Consider the following 19,635-nt stretch of genomic DNA (forward strand, 5'->3'; position numbering starts at 1 on the left):
TGGCCCTTTGCTGGACACACTCTAGTATGTCCGTATCTTTCCGACACAGGGGAGCCCAGCACTGGACACAGCACTCCAGCTATGGTCCCACTGGTACTGAGGGCAAGGATCACCCACCTTGACGCACTGGTAATGCTGTCCCTAATGCTGCACAGGATGTTGGGCTTGCACGCTCAGAAAACATCTGTATTGCACTCAGATAGAAGGTACTAAGTGACTGGAGGCATGACAACTTCTACAAGTGCATGAAAAAGCAAGACACAGGCACATTGCTAGGTAAAGGAAAGCACAGTTTCCCTTGGGGGTTGAACTAGATGACCCACAGAGGTCCCTTCCAACCCCAAACATTCTGTGATTCTGTGATACCCTGAAACGTTTGTGACAGGAGGGGGACAGAGACACTCATCTCAGACAAGAAACCCAGCTTATTTATACAGCCTCGTGGACCCTAGCACTGAGTTCAACAAAGACATATTCAAAGTCCTTGTACTGGTACTGGAGACCGAGTGGTGGGGTATGAGCTGTGCAGAAAAGGTCCTGGTGCAGCTGTGAGGGTTTAACAACATATTGGTCATACTAGGGTCAGCACAGCCTGCAGATCAAAGGCAACAATTATTCCCCCTCTATTCAACACATGTGGGGCCCCACCTGGAAAAGTGGGTCCAGTTTGGGGTTCTACATACAACTGAATCAACAGACTGGAGGTAGTTCAGTTAAATGGACCCTAAAAAAACCCCAAAAAAACGCTCAATCAATCAGCAGGATGGAGCACACAACTTGATGAAAAGCTGATGGAGCTCAGTTTCTTCAGCTTGGAGAAGATTTAGGGAAGATCTACTCCCACCACCATCCTCCACTACCTAAACAGCATTATAGAAAATAGAGCCAGACAGTTCACAGGGAGCACAACAAAAGGACAAGGTGCAACAGTCAAAAGTTGCAACACAGAAAATTATGAACGGATATAGTGAAACACTCTCCCAGAATCAGTGATTAAGCACTGCAATGGGTTGCCCAGAGAGTTGTCCAGTCTCAGCCATTAGAGAATTTCAAACCTTAGCTGGGAAAGGCCCTGAGCAACATAGTTTAAATTTGAAGATGATCTTGCATGGATCACGAGGATGAACCAGACACAGATGAGTAGGAGGCTGGGTAACACAAAGGTCCCTTCACCTAAATTATTCCATGATTATGTTATATTTCTTATCTCAGGTTTTTAAGTTTTATAGTTCCATTAGAAATAGAACTGTGTATGAATTCAAAGGAAAAGTTACTTCAAAAGGAGAAAAAAAGTAGTTATAAAATGGCAGCTAAATGTCAGTTTTAATTTTTTAAAACAGTGAAATAGCATAAATTTGTAAGTACTTTTTGTCCCTTCAAATCTGCATTTTTTACATTAAACAATATTTCACTTTACACTATAACCACGTTACACTTGGGAAATCTTTTGGACTTGATTTAAAATGCATGACAGAAGGGTATCACTAAAACAATATGCAATATGCTGATGACTGAATCGCACTGAGACCAGAGAAAGCCTAACAGAATGCCCATTACCATCGCTAACTTTATCTCCCATCAGTTACACTGAAATTGTTACAAAACTCAAGAGACTGAGTTCAGTGGCACTACTAACTTTTCTTTAAATTATTTTGAATTACTTTTTTCAAGTTAAGGCTTCAGGTTTTCGGTCTGTTTTCTTTTCTCCAAGGGCTACACACATGATTCCTTCACATTGAACTAACATAACCAACTACTCAACTGACAAATTACTATTAAAATTTATCTGAGAGATGACATTAAAATGTTGGCCTCTAAAAATCACTTTACAGCTATACAAAGCATCATCTCTTTAAATCTGTATTACCGAAGCACAGGAAGTTCCGTCTGAACGTGAGGAAGAATATCTTCACTCTGAGGGTGACGGAGCACTGGAACAGGCTGCCCAGGGAGGTTGTGGAGTCTCCTTCTCTGGAGATATTCAAGACCCGCCTGGACAAAGTCCTCTACAGCCTGCTGCAGGTGACCCTTTTTCGGCAGGAGGGTTGGACTAGATGACCCACAGAGGTCCCTTCCAACCCCTACCATTCTGTGATTCTGTATTCCCAATTACCCATAGCCTTTTTCAGGATGAACAGGTTATTTCTAAAACCCAGTCACAACTAATAACATAGCTAATTAGTTCTCCACATGGCCTAGTTTCCCCAGTAACAGCTGTGTAAAGCTAAAATCTTAACATGGTCAACAAGCAAATACCTTTAGAAACATTATTCAGGAGATTAACAGAATCAGTTTAACTATTTAAAGGAAAATAAACGTTCAACAAAGAAAATCAAGAACAGAGTCCCTTTTCTGGATTTTCCTGAGATGGAAGTCTTTGTCACTTCATAATTCAAGCTCTCCTGGTAGAATGGGATTTTTAAAGTTTATTTAAGTCATATGAATTTTTACAGCATCTCAATCTAGTGATGCAGCCTAACGGACTATGAGGTTAATGGAAAATCATAATCTTCATTTTAACATCAGAGTTCTAGAAGACAAGCAAGTTGGGTAAGTCCAATATCAAAGATACAAACCAAACTCTGCAACTATGAGGGTCTAACCCAAAACTCTGCTAACCAACTTCTATATGAATTCTCTAAATTAACTCTTGCTTCAACTTTATGGCCATGAGTGAACTTAAGAATAATATCTAGTAAGCCCTCTTTTTTTGTTTTTGTTTTGTTTTGTTTTAAATTTGCAGTGTTTTACCACAATAGCAATGAAGTTAATCCAGTAATTAAGCACTTTCATTCTGAAAAATAAGTTCTTGTTTCTTGCCTGATTTTTATTTCCTTTTCCATCTTTTAGATCTTTCTATATCTTCATCAGACAGAAATGCTTTCCATTATCACAGAATTATAGAATGCTTTGGGTTGGAAAGGACCTTTAAAGGTCATCTAGCCCAACCACCCTGCAGTGAGCAGGGACATCTTCAACTAGACCACGTTGCTCAGAGCCCCGCCCAGCCTGGCTTTGAATGTTTCCAGGGATGGGGCATCTACCACCCTCATCGTAAAAAATGCCTTCCATATATATAGTCTAAATCTACCCTTCCTTAGTTTAAAGCCGTAACTCCTTGTCCTATCGCAACAAGCCCTGCTGAAAATATTTTCCCCGTCTTTCTTGAAGGCCCCATTCATGTACTGGAAGGCTGCTATAAGGTCTCCCCGGAGCCTTCTCTTCTCAGGCTGAACAGCCCCAACTCTCTCAGCCTTTTTCACAGGAAAGGTGTTCCATCACTCTGATCGTTTTTGGTGGCCCTCCTCTGGACCCACTCCAACAGCTCCATGTCCTCCTTGTGCTGAGGGCTCCAGAGCCGGACGCAGGACTCCAGGTGGGCTCTTACCAGAGCAGAGTAGAGGGGCAGAATTACCTCCCTCCACCTGCTGGCCACACTTCTTTTGATGCAGCCCAGGACACGGTTGGCCTTCTGTCCTTAGTGTTAATATTTATAGCCGATTCATTCTTTCATTAGGAAAGTAATTTGAGCTCAAGTTTTTCAGTGTAACATATGTTCTTTTATTTTTTAATAATTCACTACCTTAATCTCTAGGCTTTTGTCTTTTAAATATCCTTCTCAAAACGTGAACAGTCAGAACTAGGATTCTGTTACAATTCGAGAAAACCAAAGAACTGAAAGGATGCTTTAAACTATCACTAGGTTCTTGGCTCTGATCTAAATGGCTTTTGAAAATTCTTTAGGAAGCTCCAGATAACACTCTTCATTGGAAGGTCACTCCACAAAATGATATATTAATACACAACAAAAGATAATTCTCTTCTCAGAATTTGTAATCTAGTTCACTACACGTGAACAGAAGAAATAAGAAACTTGAATTACGGAGAAAGACATGCAGTACCAATAAAATGAGTCTGTTATAATAACAATTAAGTCTCAACTAATCAGAATTACAGAGACTACAAGGAAACAAACAAAAAATTCACAACTGCCAAATCCACTCTAGAAAAGCATAGTCATAAAATGTTCTGCAGTGTGTTTGTCCCAAAGTAAGAATAATGTTTTTTATATATAAACTCCTCCTAATTATCAGAAAAAACACAACATTCCTCTAACATGTATGCAGGAACTCATACTTTCTTGTACTGAAACTTTTTCTACTGATCTGCTACAAACTACATTCCTATTTGTCATGTCCCTTTCCTAAAGGAGATACAAGCTATTGTTCCAAAGAAACTTCACCGGTACTCTAAAAAAACCCAAAATCTAAATCCCAATAAATATTGATTATAAAACACCTAGCCCTTGCCATTTTCATTAAGATAGCCTTTAAAATCTGCAAAGTAGACTCAAATGCATGTGTTCTTATGGTTCAAACGGTAATCAAACTGGTAGATGCTGCAGTGAAATGTTTAACTACTAGACACATGAATAAGTATCCACTTTGAACAAAATCAGCAGGATTATCACAGAATCATAGAATCTTGTAGGTTGAAAAAGACCCTTAAGATCATCGAGTTCAACTGTAAACCTAACACTGCCAAGTCCACCACTAAACCATGTTCCCAAGCACCACACCCACACATCTTTTAAATACTTCCAGGGATGGTGCCTCTACCACTGCCCTGGGCAGCCTGTTCCAGTGCTTGCTAGCCCTTTTGGTGAAGAAATTTTTCTTAATATCTAATCTAAACCACACCTGGCACAACCTGAGGCCACTTCCTCTCGTCCTATCGCTAGTCACTTGGGAGAAGAGAACAACCCCCACCTCTCTACAATCTCCTTTCAGGTAGCTGTCAAGCTATAAGGTCTCCTCTGAGCCTCCTTTTCTCCAGGCTAAACAGCCCCAGTTCCCTCAGCCACTCCTCAACAGGACTTGTTCTCTAGACCCTTCACCAGTTTGGTGCTCCAGCACCTCAATGTCTTTCTTGTTGTGAGGGGCCCAAAACTGAACACAGTACTCCAGGTGCGGCCTCACCAGCGCTGAGTACAGGGGCACAATCACCTCCCTACTCCTGCTGGCTGCACTATTCCTGATACAAGCAAGGATGCCATTGGCCTTCTTGGCCACACAGCTGGCTCATGTTCAGCCAGTTGTCGACCAACACCTCCTTTTCCACTGGGCAACTTTCCAGCAGCTCTTCCCCAAGCCTGTAGCATTGCGTGGGGTTGTTGTGAACAAAGTGCAGGACCCGGGACTTGGCCTTGTTGAACCTCATACAGTTGGCGTCAGCCCATCGATCCAGTCTGTCCAGATCCCTCTGTAGAGCCTTCCTACTCTTCAGCATATCAACACTCCCGCCCAGCTTGGTGTCATCTGCAAACTTAGATGGTGCACTCGATCCCCTCGTCCAGATCATTGATAAAGATATCAAACAAGACTGGCCCCAAAACTGAGTTCTAGGGAACACCATCATCTAATATCTTGTGACAGAATTGGAAGATATTCACCTCTTGGAGAGAAATTAATGTCAAGTTAATTATCATTAATTATAATGTACTAATCAATTACTTTTTTATTGCAATAATTAATTGGTTTATTAGTAGGCAGGAAAGCAAACATGAGAATAAGCAGCCAATTTGCTGGATGAAAACTTGCAAAGTCTCAAGTTCCTGGAGACGTGGATGTCCATGGATAGACCCATGCAGTACCATACACATCTAAATGATCTGGAGCAGGGACTCAAAAATAAGGTTACAAAACATAGATTTCTACAGAATTAAACAGGATAAATATATAAAAGGCAACTATAAAGACTTGGCAGAACAACATTGTTCATACTGAGTGATCGGACAATAAAATAGCAGATGAAATTCCATATGGATGAATGAAATACTGCATGCACATGAGGAAAAAAAGTGACAGCTAACTTAATATAGAAGTTAGGATGGCTGAATAAACAATGTGAGCACATAAAGGGAGAAGTCTCTCTTGTTGATAAACTGTACAGTATAAGGACCAGGTAGAGCTCATGACAGTATTTTTTAATTTCTTTACAAACTGGTCACCTTTGCTATCTTGGGACTCCATTACAACCTTACCTAACTGCCTTCTCTCTCAATTTGATGACTCAATCAGAAAAGATGCTTTTTCTTGTCTCCAGCGTATTTATTCCAGATTAAAATACAACTTGAACAGAACTAATGAACAGGAAGGCCTGAAGAATGGGAAGCCATGAACAATTTTAGAAGACAAATGGAAATTTACTGAGGATATAAAGTAACATTTGGCAGCTCAAGAAGCTGGAAATCATCATGAGAAGGACCAGTGAGAGAACAGACATCCAGACAGGTATACAAATTTAATCTGCATCCAACACATTCTTTTACAGTAGATGGACCAGAAGCTCAGAGACTCGCTCCATAGGCAGTTCCTTAACACCTACCATTGGTGGATATTGCCAGCAAAATTGCAGGTGGTGGAGTATTTTACAATGACTATTATTTATTTAACATTCATCTTTGACGTGCTCCCTCCCGTTTTCAGAATTAATACCCTCTTCAAAATCAAGAAATTCAGATTCTTTCAATATGTTATTTAAGGCTTCTGCAGATAACAATAAGTTACACTTAGCCATATTTCAAATGTGTCCTCACAAAGTAAGTGGAAGTAAATATTTTAGAACCAAAGCTCAGATTCTGACGATGCATTTGTTGCCAATTATATTAACTGAAATACCTGATGATCACACTGGAAGTGAAAACGGAGAAACTGTTTTGAAAAACAACACCCTATTAAACTGAGAACAAAACATTTTAATTCTTTGGTGAGGATTTGGAATGCAAGACTAGCACTGCGCAAAAACACTGGAATCTGTACCACAGGCAAACAGGAGTCAGTGCCCAGAAACCACCTACCCTTCATTAAATGAAGGGTTTGATTTAACTATTGTATTGAATCCATCTGAATAGCTTAGTTGAAGAGGAAAAAAAGCACACTGTTAGAACAGAGTGCTAGGGAAATTATGGAGATTATGAAATAGTTTACTGCATTTATGATCCCCAAGCATTTTACGCAGTGTTCAAAAGAAAGTGATTAGGCGAAAGAAGGAAGAGAACCATGCATGAAAGGATATGGAACAGCAACAAGGTAAAGTTGCCATGACCGAACACCATTCTTTAATGTCCACACATATCATCAGGCACTTATTCTTTGTCTCAGTTTTGTCTTCTCCAAACAGTTCTGGGTGACTTCCACCTCTACAAGCTAGTGAAATATTTAGTAAGTGTTTAAATGCAACAAAATGGATACATGTACAGAATTTTATTGAAAATCTCATTATTAGTGCATTCACCGCTGCAGGCAGCAAAAGCACAAAAATAAAGATATGAGATTACCCATCTAATATATGTATCAACTAATCTTCTACCTACCACCTTGTTTTTTACCACTGATATAAATATAATACACCACATCATATAAAATGCAATCCTCACTCAGCCCCTCTATCATGCCAACCTCTGAATTTTGACTGTCATAACAGCTACTAGGAACAGGATTCTACTCAACGAACTTTACACCTGACATATTCAAAAGCCTATGCTTTTGATCATCACTTGGAGGCATTTCTAAAGAATGCTAATGCAGACATTTAAATTAGATCTGGTGAACTGCCCTCAGGATGTTATCTTCTTCCATTAACTTTAAATAGGTCAAACAGTCAATTGAGTTGTAAATACCTAGACCTAGACCTTTTCCTGATAGACAAGACAGAGATGATGATGTCTAAAATAAAAAAAAGTACTAAGATTTTCTAGCAACTGCCATGTCAAAAGTCTAGTTTAACCCCTGTAGTTACTAAACTGGCATATGATACCAAAAGCACATGCCAAAGAGCATCACCTAGACAAGATACTCTCTAATCGGCGCGAAGATGCAACACAAGCAATGACGTTGCACGTTGCCCTGTTCAGCTGGTTTTGCTTTGGTCAAGGAGTTAAAAAGGCAGAAAACAATACAAAGCTGTAAGGTGGTGACGCACTTCAACCATTACAAACTTGGATCTGTTAAAATTGAGAGGAGATGGAATCTTTCCATCGACAATCTCCTAAATCACCTCAAATTGAGCACATGGAACATTTGCTAAGTAAGGTGATAATGTTATAATTTTACCTTCAGGGCAATTAACGATATTAAAAACGGATAATACTTCGTTTAACAGTTACACCAGAGAAGTACAAAAATTCCACAAAATTACATATGAACCTTAGACAACAATAAAAGCCAGAATTTCTGACAGAATCCTCTTAATCCTAGACCAGAAAAGGACTCAAACGCCTTAGTGATGATCTAGGCTTGACTACCAAACCGCACCAAGCTACCTAGTCACCTAAACACTCCTCTGTTTTCACAGTTAACTATCCGGACGTTTAGAACTCTGTGTACATCCACTACTTCTGCCAATTTAATTAAGATTAGTGAATCCCCATTTAGGGTCCTCAAACTGACATTTCTTCACACAAATCAAAGGAATGTGATATACTGAGAGGAAGTCTGGTACATAATTCAGAACAACAGAGAGCAGCACTTAACTAAAAACTACAAATGAAATAGGTACAATGTTTCATGTATTACCCAATTGTGTGAGCTTTTCTCCAAGCAGGAGACAAATTCAATTCTCCCATCTCAACAAGACTGAAACCCACATCCACTATGTTTCAGCAAAGCAGAAAACAACACTTCCCCAACACTGTCAAATCTTTCACAGAATAACATTTAGGGAGAAAAAAAATAGATGACTAAGTACAGAGAGACAGTTCCAGGCTATACATGTTGATCTGCTGTAGATACCCAGTTTAGAGGTATTTGATTTAGTTTCTTAAGACATATCTCTCCAGTGTTTACACTGATAGGTTAAGAAGACAGAGTCCAACCTATGAATAATACCCCCCCTCCCTTGTTGCCTGGTGTACACTCTATTCAGCAGCACTTAACTTCTCCCAAACGCTACACGGGAAAAGCAGACCTCTTCCACAACTACAGCCTTGTTTTGCTGACACTGACCATCACCACAGCTGAATCCTTCCATAGATCTTGTACTGTTTGAGCGTCTTCCTCTCTTGATATCGACAAACCTTGTCTGGATTGATAGCTAAGTTTGAGTTCATTTATCTCAAGTAGACTGTAAAACAGGAAACTCAGGTATTTTCTCTCATTTTGTTTTCCCTTTTCATGGAAATACGCAATACAGATATCAAAATTGAGATTAACGTGACCAGGTTTTAAGTGTTTACTGGTGCATAGGATTCCCATTGTTTAGTCTGGCATTCAAGGGGCTATGACATGCCCTCTTCTGCCAGGGCAAATGACCAGCCTTAAACATACTCAAAAAGTTTATACATCTATGAATATGTATCTTACCTCCCTCCATTCTTTGTTTCCAACGGCTTGTGTGTACAAAACACAGACTGTGAAAAGAAAAAAAAAGTTTGGTCATTTTCAGAATTTAACATATTCTTAAATGAAGTGAACCAATTTTGCAGTCTGTTGTGCTGTTGAAATTAGTAACTAGGATACTCAAACACTAATATGTTTTCCCCTCAGTTTTCAGTATGCCTAATCAGATCAGCGACAATATGGTCGAGCTGTGGCAGCGATGAGCCAATAAATAGGGTGGTTCTAAAATGGGAGGCAACATTCATGCTTGACCTCTAGCAAATCACTTGGCAATCCTTAGCAGTAAAATTAGATAAAAGCAGGTCTTCATTAAACATGGAGGGTCTGGCTACCCTAGTTAATCTAATGCATAATTACCCTAAATTATGCTTCCTTCAAGAGATGACAGAATTAAAATGAAAACAAATGAAGATCCCTACCGGAAAAAGAGACAGGGGAAACAGAAGTGGTAACAGGAAAATAATAACTAACTTCTCAGGTTTTCTTCCTTAATTCTGCTTCAAATTATTTATAGATATTTAAGTGTCTTGCATATGCATTCTTTATTAAAAAAAATCTTAAAACCTAATAAAAAAATGGAATCAATGAAATTTTTTGACCTAAGTTGTTTCTGAAAGACCAAGCTGCATAACCCCACAGGCGTCACTCTCCTTACAGATCTGTTTTTCCAGTACAGAACCCACTACACATTAATCTGCAGCTTCTGTCACAGGGACTGGTGACAGAGGTACAGTGATTACAATCAGGTCTTTGAAACACTATTATAAGTACAAATCATTTGCACTGAAGGAGTACTATAAACTTCATCTTCTATAGTCTTGAACTAGTTGCAGCTAACAACCATAAAGCAGTTTCTACCTGAAGCTCCACTACAACTCTTTTCTAAACAATGGAAATACAGATAGTTGAACATTTTTTTTCCTGATAAATTCTTCTCCTGTGCCATTCATTATTTTTCAGCAGAAGGTTAAAAATAATACTGTTCTGTGTTGCAGCCTTGAACAATAAAGGTACAAGCCTGGCTTTATTCTCAGTGAAGTTGGAATCATCAACAGACCAAAGCAGAAATGAAGTCAAGCTTCAAAACTACATTGTCTTCTTATTTGAAAGGTATTTGCTCCACACCAAAAAAAAAAAAAAAAAATCCCGTTAGGCAGTAGAAAATAAGAGGAAGAACAGAAAAAAAACAAGTTCAATATTTTAGCTCATACAGAAAGTTAAACTTTAAATTAAATTAAAAGTTAACACAATTAAATTTCCCCCCCAATAAGATGTCTTACAGAAGAAAAAAAAGCTTTTACAAAAAATTTCAAAATCATTCTCTGGAGATGTCTGTCTCCATTTACTCTAACTGAAACTTCGGGCAATCATGCTCCTAGCTTTCGTCCCTGCTTATAGTAGGATGAATCCAAACCAACAAGCCCATTTTTACAGCACACTCTAGAGTACACTGCTGAACTATATTACACAAAGAACAAAGTTAAATGGTAAAATGTGAGAAAACAAAGTGAAATAGAAGCTATGAAGTGTCTGAAGGTTACTGAACTTCAGACTAACCTTGGCATCTAGTAAGGTCTGTGCCAAGGTAACCCTGGGAGAAGACGGAAATGTTGTCAAAGGAAGTTTCCAGAAACAAAAACAAACAAAAAAGTATTCTCTGGAAATACCCCTACTGCTAATACAGAATCAGGTAGGCTCTCACAAATAATCCTTTCACTTTCCCCACTGAAAAATATTAATTATTGCAGAACTGGTAACATTAGTTAAAAAAGAGTTTCCAATTTTCAGTAGTGGCTTCCAAGAAGGCAACTGTCTTACTGATTTCAAAAGCAGATATAGCTGTGGATTTTGTCCATTTTGTCAAGAGTTTACATCTAAGTTTCAAATTACAAATTTCCCATACCTATAACCCCAGCTGAGAACAGAGCTGAAATTCATTTAGAGGAAAAGCCATTCTTTACAGATAATGTGCACTTCAGCTATTCAGATATTTGTATTGTCCAGATTTTTCTTAAACATAATCATTTTTCAACTATTGATTTGCTGCTTTACTTTTTGTACTACATCCTGCTCTGTGTATTAGCGTTAATAGAGTAAATCGAGTAACAATTGTGCATTGCAGCTGTGGAACAAAAAGAATATTAAAAAATGAGAGATTTAATATTGAGGAGCAGAAAGCAACAATACAACTGTGAAATATCCACTACCATTAAATTTTCAGAAAAGAAACATTCTGGCACTACCTTATCTCCCTAGTTTATGAAGCCAAATAAAAGAACAGATATGAACAAAAAGAGTAAAAAAAGATTACTGTTGGAGAATTTCAGTCTCCTACCATGGTTGATGAGATGGGAGTCACACAATATAAAATGGTTAAAAAACAGGTGTAAAGCTCCACCTTAAAACTAATTCAGTCTCTTACCCTGCTCCTAGTTTTTGGAAGTCTCCTCACACGTGTCTGTCTGTTAGAATTCTAGTTTTGAAATTCAGTTTCTTCATAGTCAGTTTACTGTCACTTGGGTTTTTTATCTTTGGAGGACTTACAGCAAGCAATGCTATCATTTGCAATCCTCAGGAGGATGGGGCCGAACTCTTTTCAGTGGTGCCCAGTGACAGGACAAGGGGCAATGGGCACAAACTGAAGCATAGGAAGTTCCAGCTGAATATGAGGAAGAATTTCTTCCCTCTGAAGGTGACGGAGCATTGGAACAGGCTGCCCAGGGAGGTTGTGGAGTCTCCTCTGGAGATATTCAAGACCCGCCTGGACAAGGTCCTCTACAGCCTGCTGTAGGTGACCCTGCTTCAGCAGGGGGGTTGGACTAGATGACCCACAGAGGTCCCTTCCAACCACTATCATTCTGTGATTCTGTGATCATCCTCACTTGTTTATTGCTGAGGCATTAGTAGACTTCCCCTCCACTACCAGTGGCTACTCGGTGCTTCTAAAGGTATATCCCGAGTGGCACCACCTCTCTCATTTAAGAATCATTTATATAAAACCTTAAACGAGGAGAAAAGAGCTATGAATTTGTAGTATGACTAGCAATTTTCTGATATTTATCTAGGCTGCAGATGTGGCAGGTACTTTAAATATAATGAAGATGTAGACTAATAATCTTCTCATGTAATGTTTATTTTATTATAAGTACAAGGTGCAAGTCTGACAGTGATACATACATGTGCATCTCAGACTGACATTTCAAAAAAAAGTCAGTCCTAGTGAAAGCTATAGAAAAGACATATATTCCAGACTTTCTGGTAAATACTTTGCACATTTAGAATAATTTAAAAATTTCTTTTATCTTTCCTCTAAAACTCACCCCAGAAATTTTCAGGAAACTGTCCATGATACCAGCCTCCGCTGGTGCTAAGATTCACTATTATTAAAGGCTTTCGAGAGGTGGTTTTAGAAAGACCCTCATACCATAATAATTACAATAATCCCTCAAAAACTTCTTCTAAGTCATATCCAACTGGAGAAATGCAGATAAATATGTTGAAGTTGCTCTAAAGCACTTGAACTGCTCAAACCAGAGATCTAAGGCTTCCTGTAGCAACCAATTTTTTTTTTTGAGCAGAAAATCATTAATAGAATTGTCATGTGCGAGACGAAGGAATAAAGTGGGATAAACAGGAAATTCTTAGGTTTCATAGCATGCAACCACATCCTAAAATGGAACTGAACAATCAGTTCCTCTCTTGTAACCTGGAAAACTGAGGGAGTAGTGAGGAAGTTCAGAGCAGCACATCGGTGAAAAGCAGCATACCGTCAATAAGGAAGTTGGCTGAGAAACCCTTTTGGAAGGCTTTGCCATATGGGCTCTTCCAAGGGAAGATGCACCCATATCTACAGTCAGAGTACTAACATTTAGTAATTTTTAACTCTGGACACTGATACCACAGGGTCAAATTCGAGGTAAATTTAATGAAATCTTGCAATGAAGCGGGTAAAAGTGACAACAGTTATCACTCAGTTGTAGGGTCAGTTCCCAGAAGGTTATCGTCTGCATTTTCTTATTTTCCCAGATTGTTTGGGCCTCCCTTACCCTACTCTGGTCCTTTCCCATTCAATGCATACATGCTTATCCTTTAGCATGGAAAGTACTGTTACACCCAAACTGCTCACCTTACTTTTCCCAAACATAACAACACATCTATTCGCTTTCAATAAAGTCTTAGCCACAATAAAATTCGGCCTTTTCTCCGTGCTACGTAAATCCTTCCATGACCCTGCACCCACTTCTAGCAGGGGCTCCCCGCTACTCTTCACTGACCAGCTTCTAGGCAGAGCTTCCTGAAGGTCCCTTTGTCCCAGTTGTGATGAGATTCTTCTCATTGTTACTATATTCCATGGGGGAATCCTCCAGGGGAAGACCTTTCACCTCTTCAGTCTTTCATATCAGCCTCTTTCTACTATCATACTTAAGAGTCACAGGGCTCCACAAGAGGACACTCCATCCCGACCACTGTGCTGCCATCACAGCTGTATAGTCAGTCAGTTTGGCTAGCCAGTGCATGGGAAGAAAATGATTCTTTCTAATTGTCATTAGACAAAGCAACATGTCAAATTCATTAATCTGTACCTCCTTTGCAGGTCTTATCCCTGCCTCATCAGGGAAGCACTGCTTTAGCTCATGCTCTCCAAGAAGATAAAATACCCCCAGAAAAAATGGTCTCCAAACTGGAAGAACACAATAATCAAAATGCTACAATAAATCAATATATATTACTTGCTTTGACACCACTGAGGAGAAAGCATTAGCAGTAACAGACTTCAGTATTGTTTAAAAGACTTCAGGAACAAGGGCTATCCAAGCCTGTCCCATCTATAGCTAATATCTCTACATTATTTCTGTAACTTGCCTCTAGTGAGGCAAAGTGCCACCTTCCCTTGGCATGAATATTCTAGATTGCAGGGAAGTGGTTGGAATTGGAATAAGTACTGAGTAGCAATTACAGTATCAAAAAAAAGGCTAAGCAAATCTCCTAAGAGAACCAGAGAAATCACAATTTCCTGTTCAATTTCAGGAGAAGGCTGTCTATGTGGACATGGGAGTCAACTATATTCATGTGTGTCCCTCTCTGAGAAAGGGGCCAAGAGGATAAAATTGGATTTTCACTATCAGTATGATCCCTAGATAACTGTGTTGGATTTTGAAAAGCATATTAGAAGTGGCCTAGTCAAACCCAATGAGGCCTCAACATACAAAGTGACTCTACATGGTTCTATCTTGTATGAGATCTAATGGTTGCAAATCCCGTGGGTCTAAAAGCGGATCTTGTGAAAGTGGTATGGTGCTAGTTTTGACATCTGTAGTGTATACAGGATAAAGTTACTGCATACAGACCAGCCTAAGAACGGCCTCTGTCCAAGCAAACAGACAGTGAGGAAAGTTATCCTGCCGTACTTTCTACTAAAGAAAAGAATAGCGCCTTTTACACTACACCCTTACCTCTTTCCCTTTTCCAGTAGGGCCATATCTCTGATCAACTAAAGGACACCAGGAGCAAACACACTGAATTGGCTAATAAAAAAATCTGCAGAATACTAAAACTAAATGTACACTGTTTGGAGAGTACCCACAATCAAAGTTGCTTTGCCAAGTAATTTCCCGAGTGCAAATACAGCCTGAGCACTTCCAGAGTCAAGTTTCCCCCTTCAGTCTACCAAGCACAGTATTACTGTATTCCATGTTTTTGTACTGCTAACCTCTGACAGATAGGCCTCACTGGCAGCGTAACAGAGTACTCACAACTTGAGACCAGTCCTCTAAAAACACCACCAATTTGAGTGAATTAAATAAGCTATTTACCAGAAACAAGAAGCAGTATGTTTTGAAGTGACAGGCAAGGTTCTGACACTTGAAAAAATATCACCACATACTTTGAATCTACAAAAAAACCACCAGTTTACCTCTCAGAAATATTTTAAAGATAGATATTAAGCTTTCTTCAGGTTTTCCTGCCACTCGGTTTCCTCGCGTCCCTTACACAGCATGGGTCACCCCCAAGTCACAATTGCTTGGGACTGCCCACAGGCCATAGACTCTTCAGAGGTTCACTGCCTTTGCGTGGAGTGTCTCCTTTCAAGGATGCATCTTCAGCAGCGCATCTTCAGCAGCATGGCTCTGGTAGTATCTTCACCAGCTGTGTCTCTAGCTTCTAGGTGCTACTGGTTTTTTTCAAAAATATGTTTGGGCAGGGGCACTGTGTGCTCCCCTAGCTGGCAGAAGTTCTAGCAGGCAAGGGTTACTTCACATGGCTTTCAGAGCTGACTGGAACCAGCTGTGACAGTCGTAGGGCGGATCACAGCTACCTCCTACACAGGTCACCTTGCAGTCCCCTGCTACTCAAACCCTGCAATTTATGCCTAATACAGTTCCCTATCTGATAAAAACTTGAAGCACTTGTCTCTCAAAAAATTTGAGCTTAAAAACTAGACACCTCATCACTTTTGTTGAAAGCCACCTCTATTCAATAAAGACATCTCTGAGTTCAGTGTATCAGGTGCAATAGGTCACTGACCACTCTTTCAGAATTGCATAACCTAGAAAATTGAGCTTTTATTAGCCAACTAAACACCAGTTAGTAATATGCAAGACACCCAGTTCTACTTCTGCATGATCTCCCTACACCAGAGGCAAAATATTTCCTGTGTCTCCTTTTTAAAAAGAAATGTTTTACAGGTTAGGAATGTCAAAGGTACTCCTAACTTCATGCAGCTTTTCCCCAAAAGTGGAAGCTTTTCCCATCAAAAGTCTATTGTGGAATCTCTCATGAGAAACTTTTGGTTAAGAATGGACAAATATGCTCTCACAAAAGTACTCAGATGTTTCCTAGCATCACATGACTCAGCACTCAAGTATCAGGATATGGTTACATGTCCCAATACCTGATAGAAATCTGTGTTTCTTGGGTTATTTTTCATGTCAGTAAGCACAATACATGGTATTCTACTGAAGAAAACCCCAGGCTTAAAAAAAAGAAAAGTAACTTAGAGATAAAAAGATATGGAGAGTTGCAGGGGAGACAACATGACCCAACACACCATAATCTAAGGACTAATCAATTAACACTACAAAAGTACTTTGATTAAACGCTATCAGAATAAAAGGAAATCTTTTGTGGTCTCAATTTCTTGATAAAATTTTAATAAAGTGTCCGATACAGGAAGACAGTTGTGGATTTTAAAATCAAAAGTCCCATCATATACAAATTCACAGGCATGAGAGTTTTTTGGGATCCAGTCCTGCATTAATAAAACTTAAGTGGAAAATGGACATCACTGTCTTAGATATCTGAAAACATTAATTCATAAATCATCCTAACATTTTTGATCAGGAAAGGCTGTGTTTCCCAGAGACGAATTAACTTAATTTCATTTTTCAGCATTTGACTCTAAGATTAGTGACACTATATACTAACAGCAACAAGTGCTGCTAGTTTATTTAGCAGCTTGCTTACTAGCTTTGAAAGAGATCTAGAAAAATATATACCAAAAAAAAAGGCAAAAGAAAAAAAATGCTTTTCTGCATTTATTAATTTTAGGAAAATGTAGGTTGACTGCTAAATAAGGGACCATGTAGCTCTGGAAAGCAATACTGAATACAGAGCCTTTAAAATTCCAGTTCCTACAACAAACTATGTTTAACTCATTTAAGTGTACCTTAATTACTTTAAATAATTGTCACCAAGACAATGTAAACGTAACTGACACCAAAGAAAAACACCCACCTAATTTTTAATCCAGTGTTTACACATTTGGAATATATGATGAGAAGAAATAATAAAATGCTATATACTTACTCGGATCAGATTTAGAAAATGTATCTCTGTCCAAAAGATTTCTGTTAAAAAAAAAGATAAAAATAATCTTATTTGTAAAAAAATGGTGAAATATGCAAATCAGATACCAATGCATACGTTTTCAACAATTTTCATAGAGAGTCATCTTAGTTTTCTGCCCTCCTAATATGCAAGATTTACTCAGTCAGCACTATCACTTCTTACATTTCATTTTACTACATGTTTTGGATTTGAGCAAGCTGTGGCTCATATACTCCAACATCACGAAGTGAAAAGCAACACAAGACAAGCACGTTAAATATATACAATAGACATCAGGAACAGAAATAACCAACTTCTGTCAGAGGTGAACATGCTGGTTGAACTCAAAACCTTTAGACTTTACTTAAAAGAATGTCTATGAGATCTTCGAGCCACCAGCAAGTATCTGTTAGAATATGTCATGGATGAGTAAGGTAGAGAGAACCAAAGCATACACAGGACATATACAGAAATTAAGAACTTTCTAAATATCTACAAAATACCTAGGAAATAGTAAGAACTAATGTATTTGTTACACCATACAGTCCCAGTATCATAGCCACACTTCAGCCAACTGAGAATCACATACAGATGTGCAGATTCAAATCAACAAGAAGTCTAGAGAAGCAGGACTGACCAGAAAAATCATTCTCAGAATAGTTACCAACATGTCATCATTTAAATATAAGATTAAAAAAAAAATCAAATTATCTTGACAAACTAGAAGAATGGTCTGAAAACAGGACGCCATTGAACAGGGACAAGAAAGAGCTATTAAACTTGGGCAGGTAGTTTAAGTTAGGTATTAAACATGATCAATAGCAAAAATGCAGCATAACTGCATATAGCTGGATATACAGCAGTTATGCTAAAATGGTTCTAGACATCAGCATAGACCACAAATTGAATGCAAGTCAGGAATCTTGTGCCTTTGGGAGAAAGGCACACTGGAATACATAAACAAAAATGCCACTTTAGAGTAATTGTCTCATCTTCATAATACTAGTAAACACTCAATTCAACCAATAATGTTTTGGGCACTCCAATTTCTTGTAATGTAAGACAGACATGGAGCCACTAGAGTCCAGCTGAAGAAGAAATAACCAGAAGTCTATAGAATATAACTACAAGGAAAATGCTGCTGCAAATTGAAGCTGATCTCCATGTGGACAAGGCAAATAGGAACAGGTTTAACCCTAAATTGAATCTTCTGCACTGCAGATGCAGAAGTTGAACTTTATTCCACTGTTTTACCATATTTCATTGTTAAAGGCGACCAGACATGAAGCAAAATCTCCACCACTGAAGGTCTTTAAGAACATGTTAGGTAGCTACAAGTCTTAATAAGTTCTTTGATCCTATCCTGGAGCAAGAGGAAGGATTAAATAACCAGTTTACATCCCTCACAGCTTACTATTTTTAATAATCAGTACAACCTCTTCAAAGGTCACCATTTATTACTTTCATTCAGACCTAAATCACATTATTTTTGTGCTACTGAACAGTGCTCAAAAGCTTATTAATATGTTGTTCAATACAGGTGTTTTAAATGGTCCACTCAGACTCCAACACGGAAAAGATACCGTATTCCCAGTTAACCTACTTCCAAGTCCACATTTCAGAACAAACAATAGTACAAAAGACAGCTCTAAAAGAACGTTGGGTGCATCTGTTTTATTTCCTTTAGCCAAATTAGGCATTTAGGACTAAAATTAGTACTTGTGAATGAACCTGAAGCCTGCACATGCTACTTCTTCAGATGTTCTCTAATCCGTTCAGAAGTAAGATTTTTATATATGCATTTAATTGCATTCAGAAAGACTGTATTCCATCTTAATAAAAGATGTGCAAATATAAATTGAAACACTAACAAACACAGAAAAATCAGTGATTCCAAGTCTATATTTGACAATGACCACTACAAACTGCTTTGAAAGACAGTACAGTAGGTTCTGCAATATCAGAATTGTCAATCCAAAATTAAAATTGCCTCCTATTCGTCTTTAATTGTACACACTGAGATATGCTGTTAATTCACGGTGACTAGAATTGATTTTATTATCCCAAAATGGATTGCTATAAAAACCTAGAATTAGGGTTATACGAAAGAAACAGTACATTAGGTTTTCAGATAGGCCTCCCATGCTCACCATTAGGATTCCAAGTAATTTTAATTCCTCTGCATAAATACTATACAGCGACTGTATAATTGGTATGTTAGTGTTTATTATTGCAGATTAAGATTAAACCATTTTAACGACTCTTATGCTGAGCTAAGGTTCTTTGATTTTTTCTTTTTTAATTCCCTACTCTTATTTTGTTCCTTTTTAAGTTGTCTTCCTCTATTTTCCCATATACATAAGAACATAGACTGGCCATACCGGGTACTGTAAAGCTCAGTCTATCCCAA

At 38.5% G+C, this 19,635-nt stretch overlaps 1 protein-coding gene across 9 annotated transcripts in view; it reads right to left on the bottom strand.

Moving 5' to 3' along the window:
• The window catches only part of CPNE8 (copine 8), a 172,366-nt gene that overhangs the window by 142,945 nt on the left and 9,786 nt on the right, over positions 1 to 19,635 (bottom strand). For 7 of the 9 annotated variants that reach the window (XR_012764737.1, XM_075428246.1, XM_075428245.1 and 4 more), the window contains exons 2-3: positions 17,205 to 17,245; positions 9,363 to 9,409 (exon numbers count right to left, since the gene is read on the bottom strand). Coding sequence is in view for 6 of the 9 variants with exons in the window: in XM_075428246.1 (XP_075284361.1) it covers positions 9,363 to 9,409; positions 17,205 to 17,245 (88 nt within the window). In the remaining 3 variants the exon portion in view is untranslated. Of the gene's footprint in view, positions 1 to 9,362; positions 9,410 to 17,204; positions 17,246 to 19,635 lie in introns of those variants that run through there. The other 2 variants (XM_075428251.1, XM_075428250.1) reach the window with 2 other exon arrangements.

The sequence above is a fragment of the Opisthocomus hoazin genome, chromosome 8 (assembly GCF_030867145.1).
Source record: "Opisthocomus hoazin isolate bOpiHoa1 chromosome 8, bOpiHoa1.hap1, whole genome shotgun sequence".
Taxonomy (NCBI): domain Eukaryota; kingdom Metazoa; phylum Chordata; class Aves; order Opisthocomiformes; family Opisthocomidae; genus Opisthocomus; species Opisthocomus hoazin.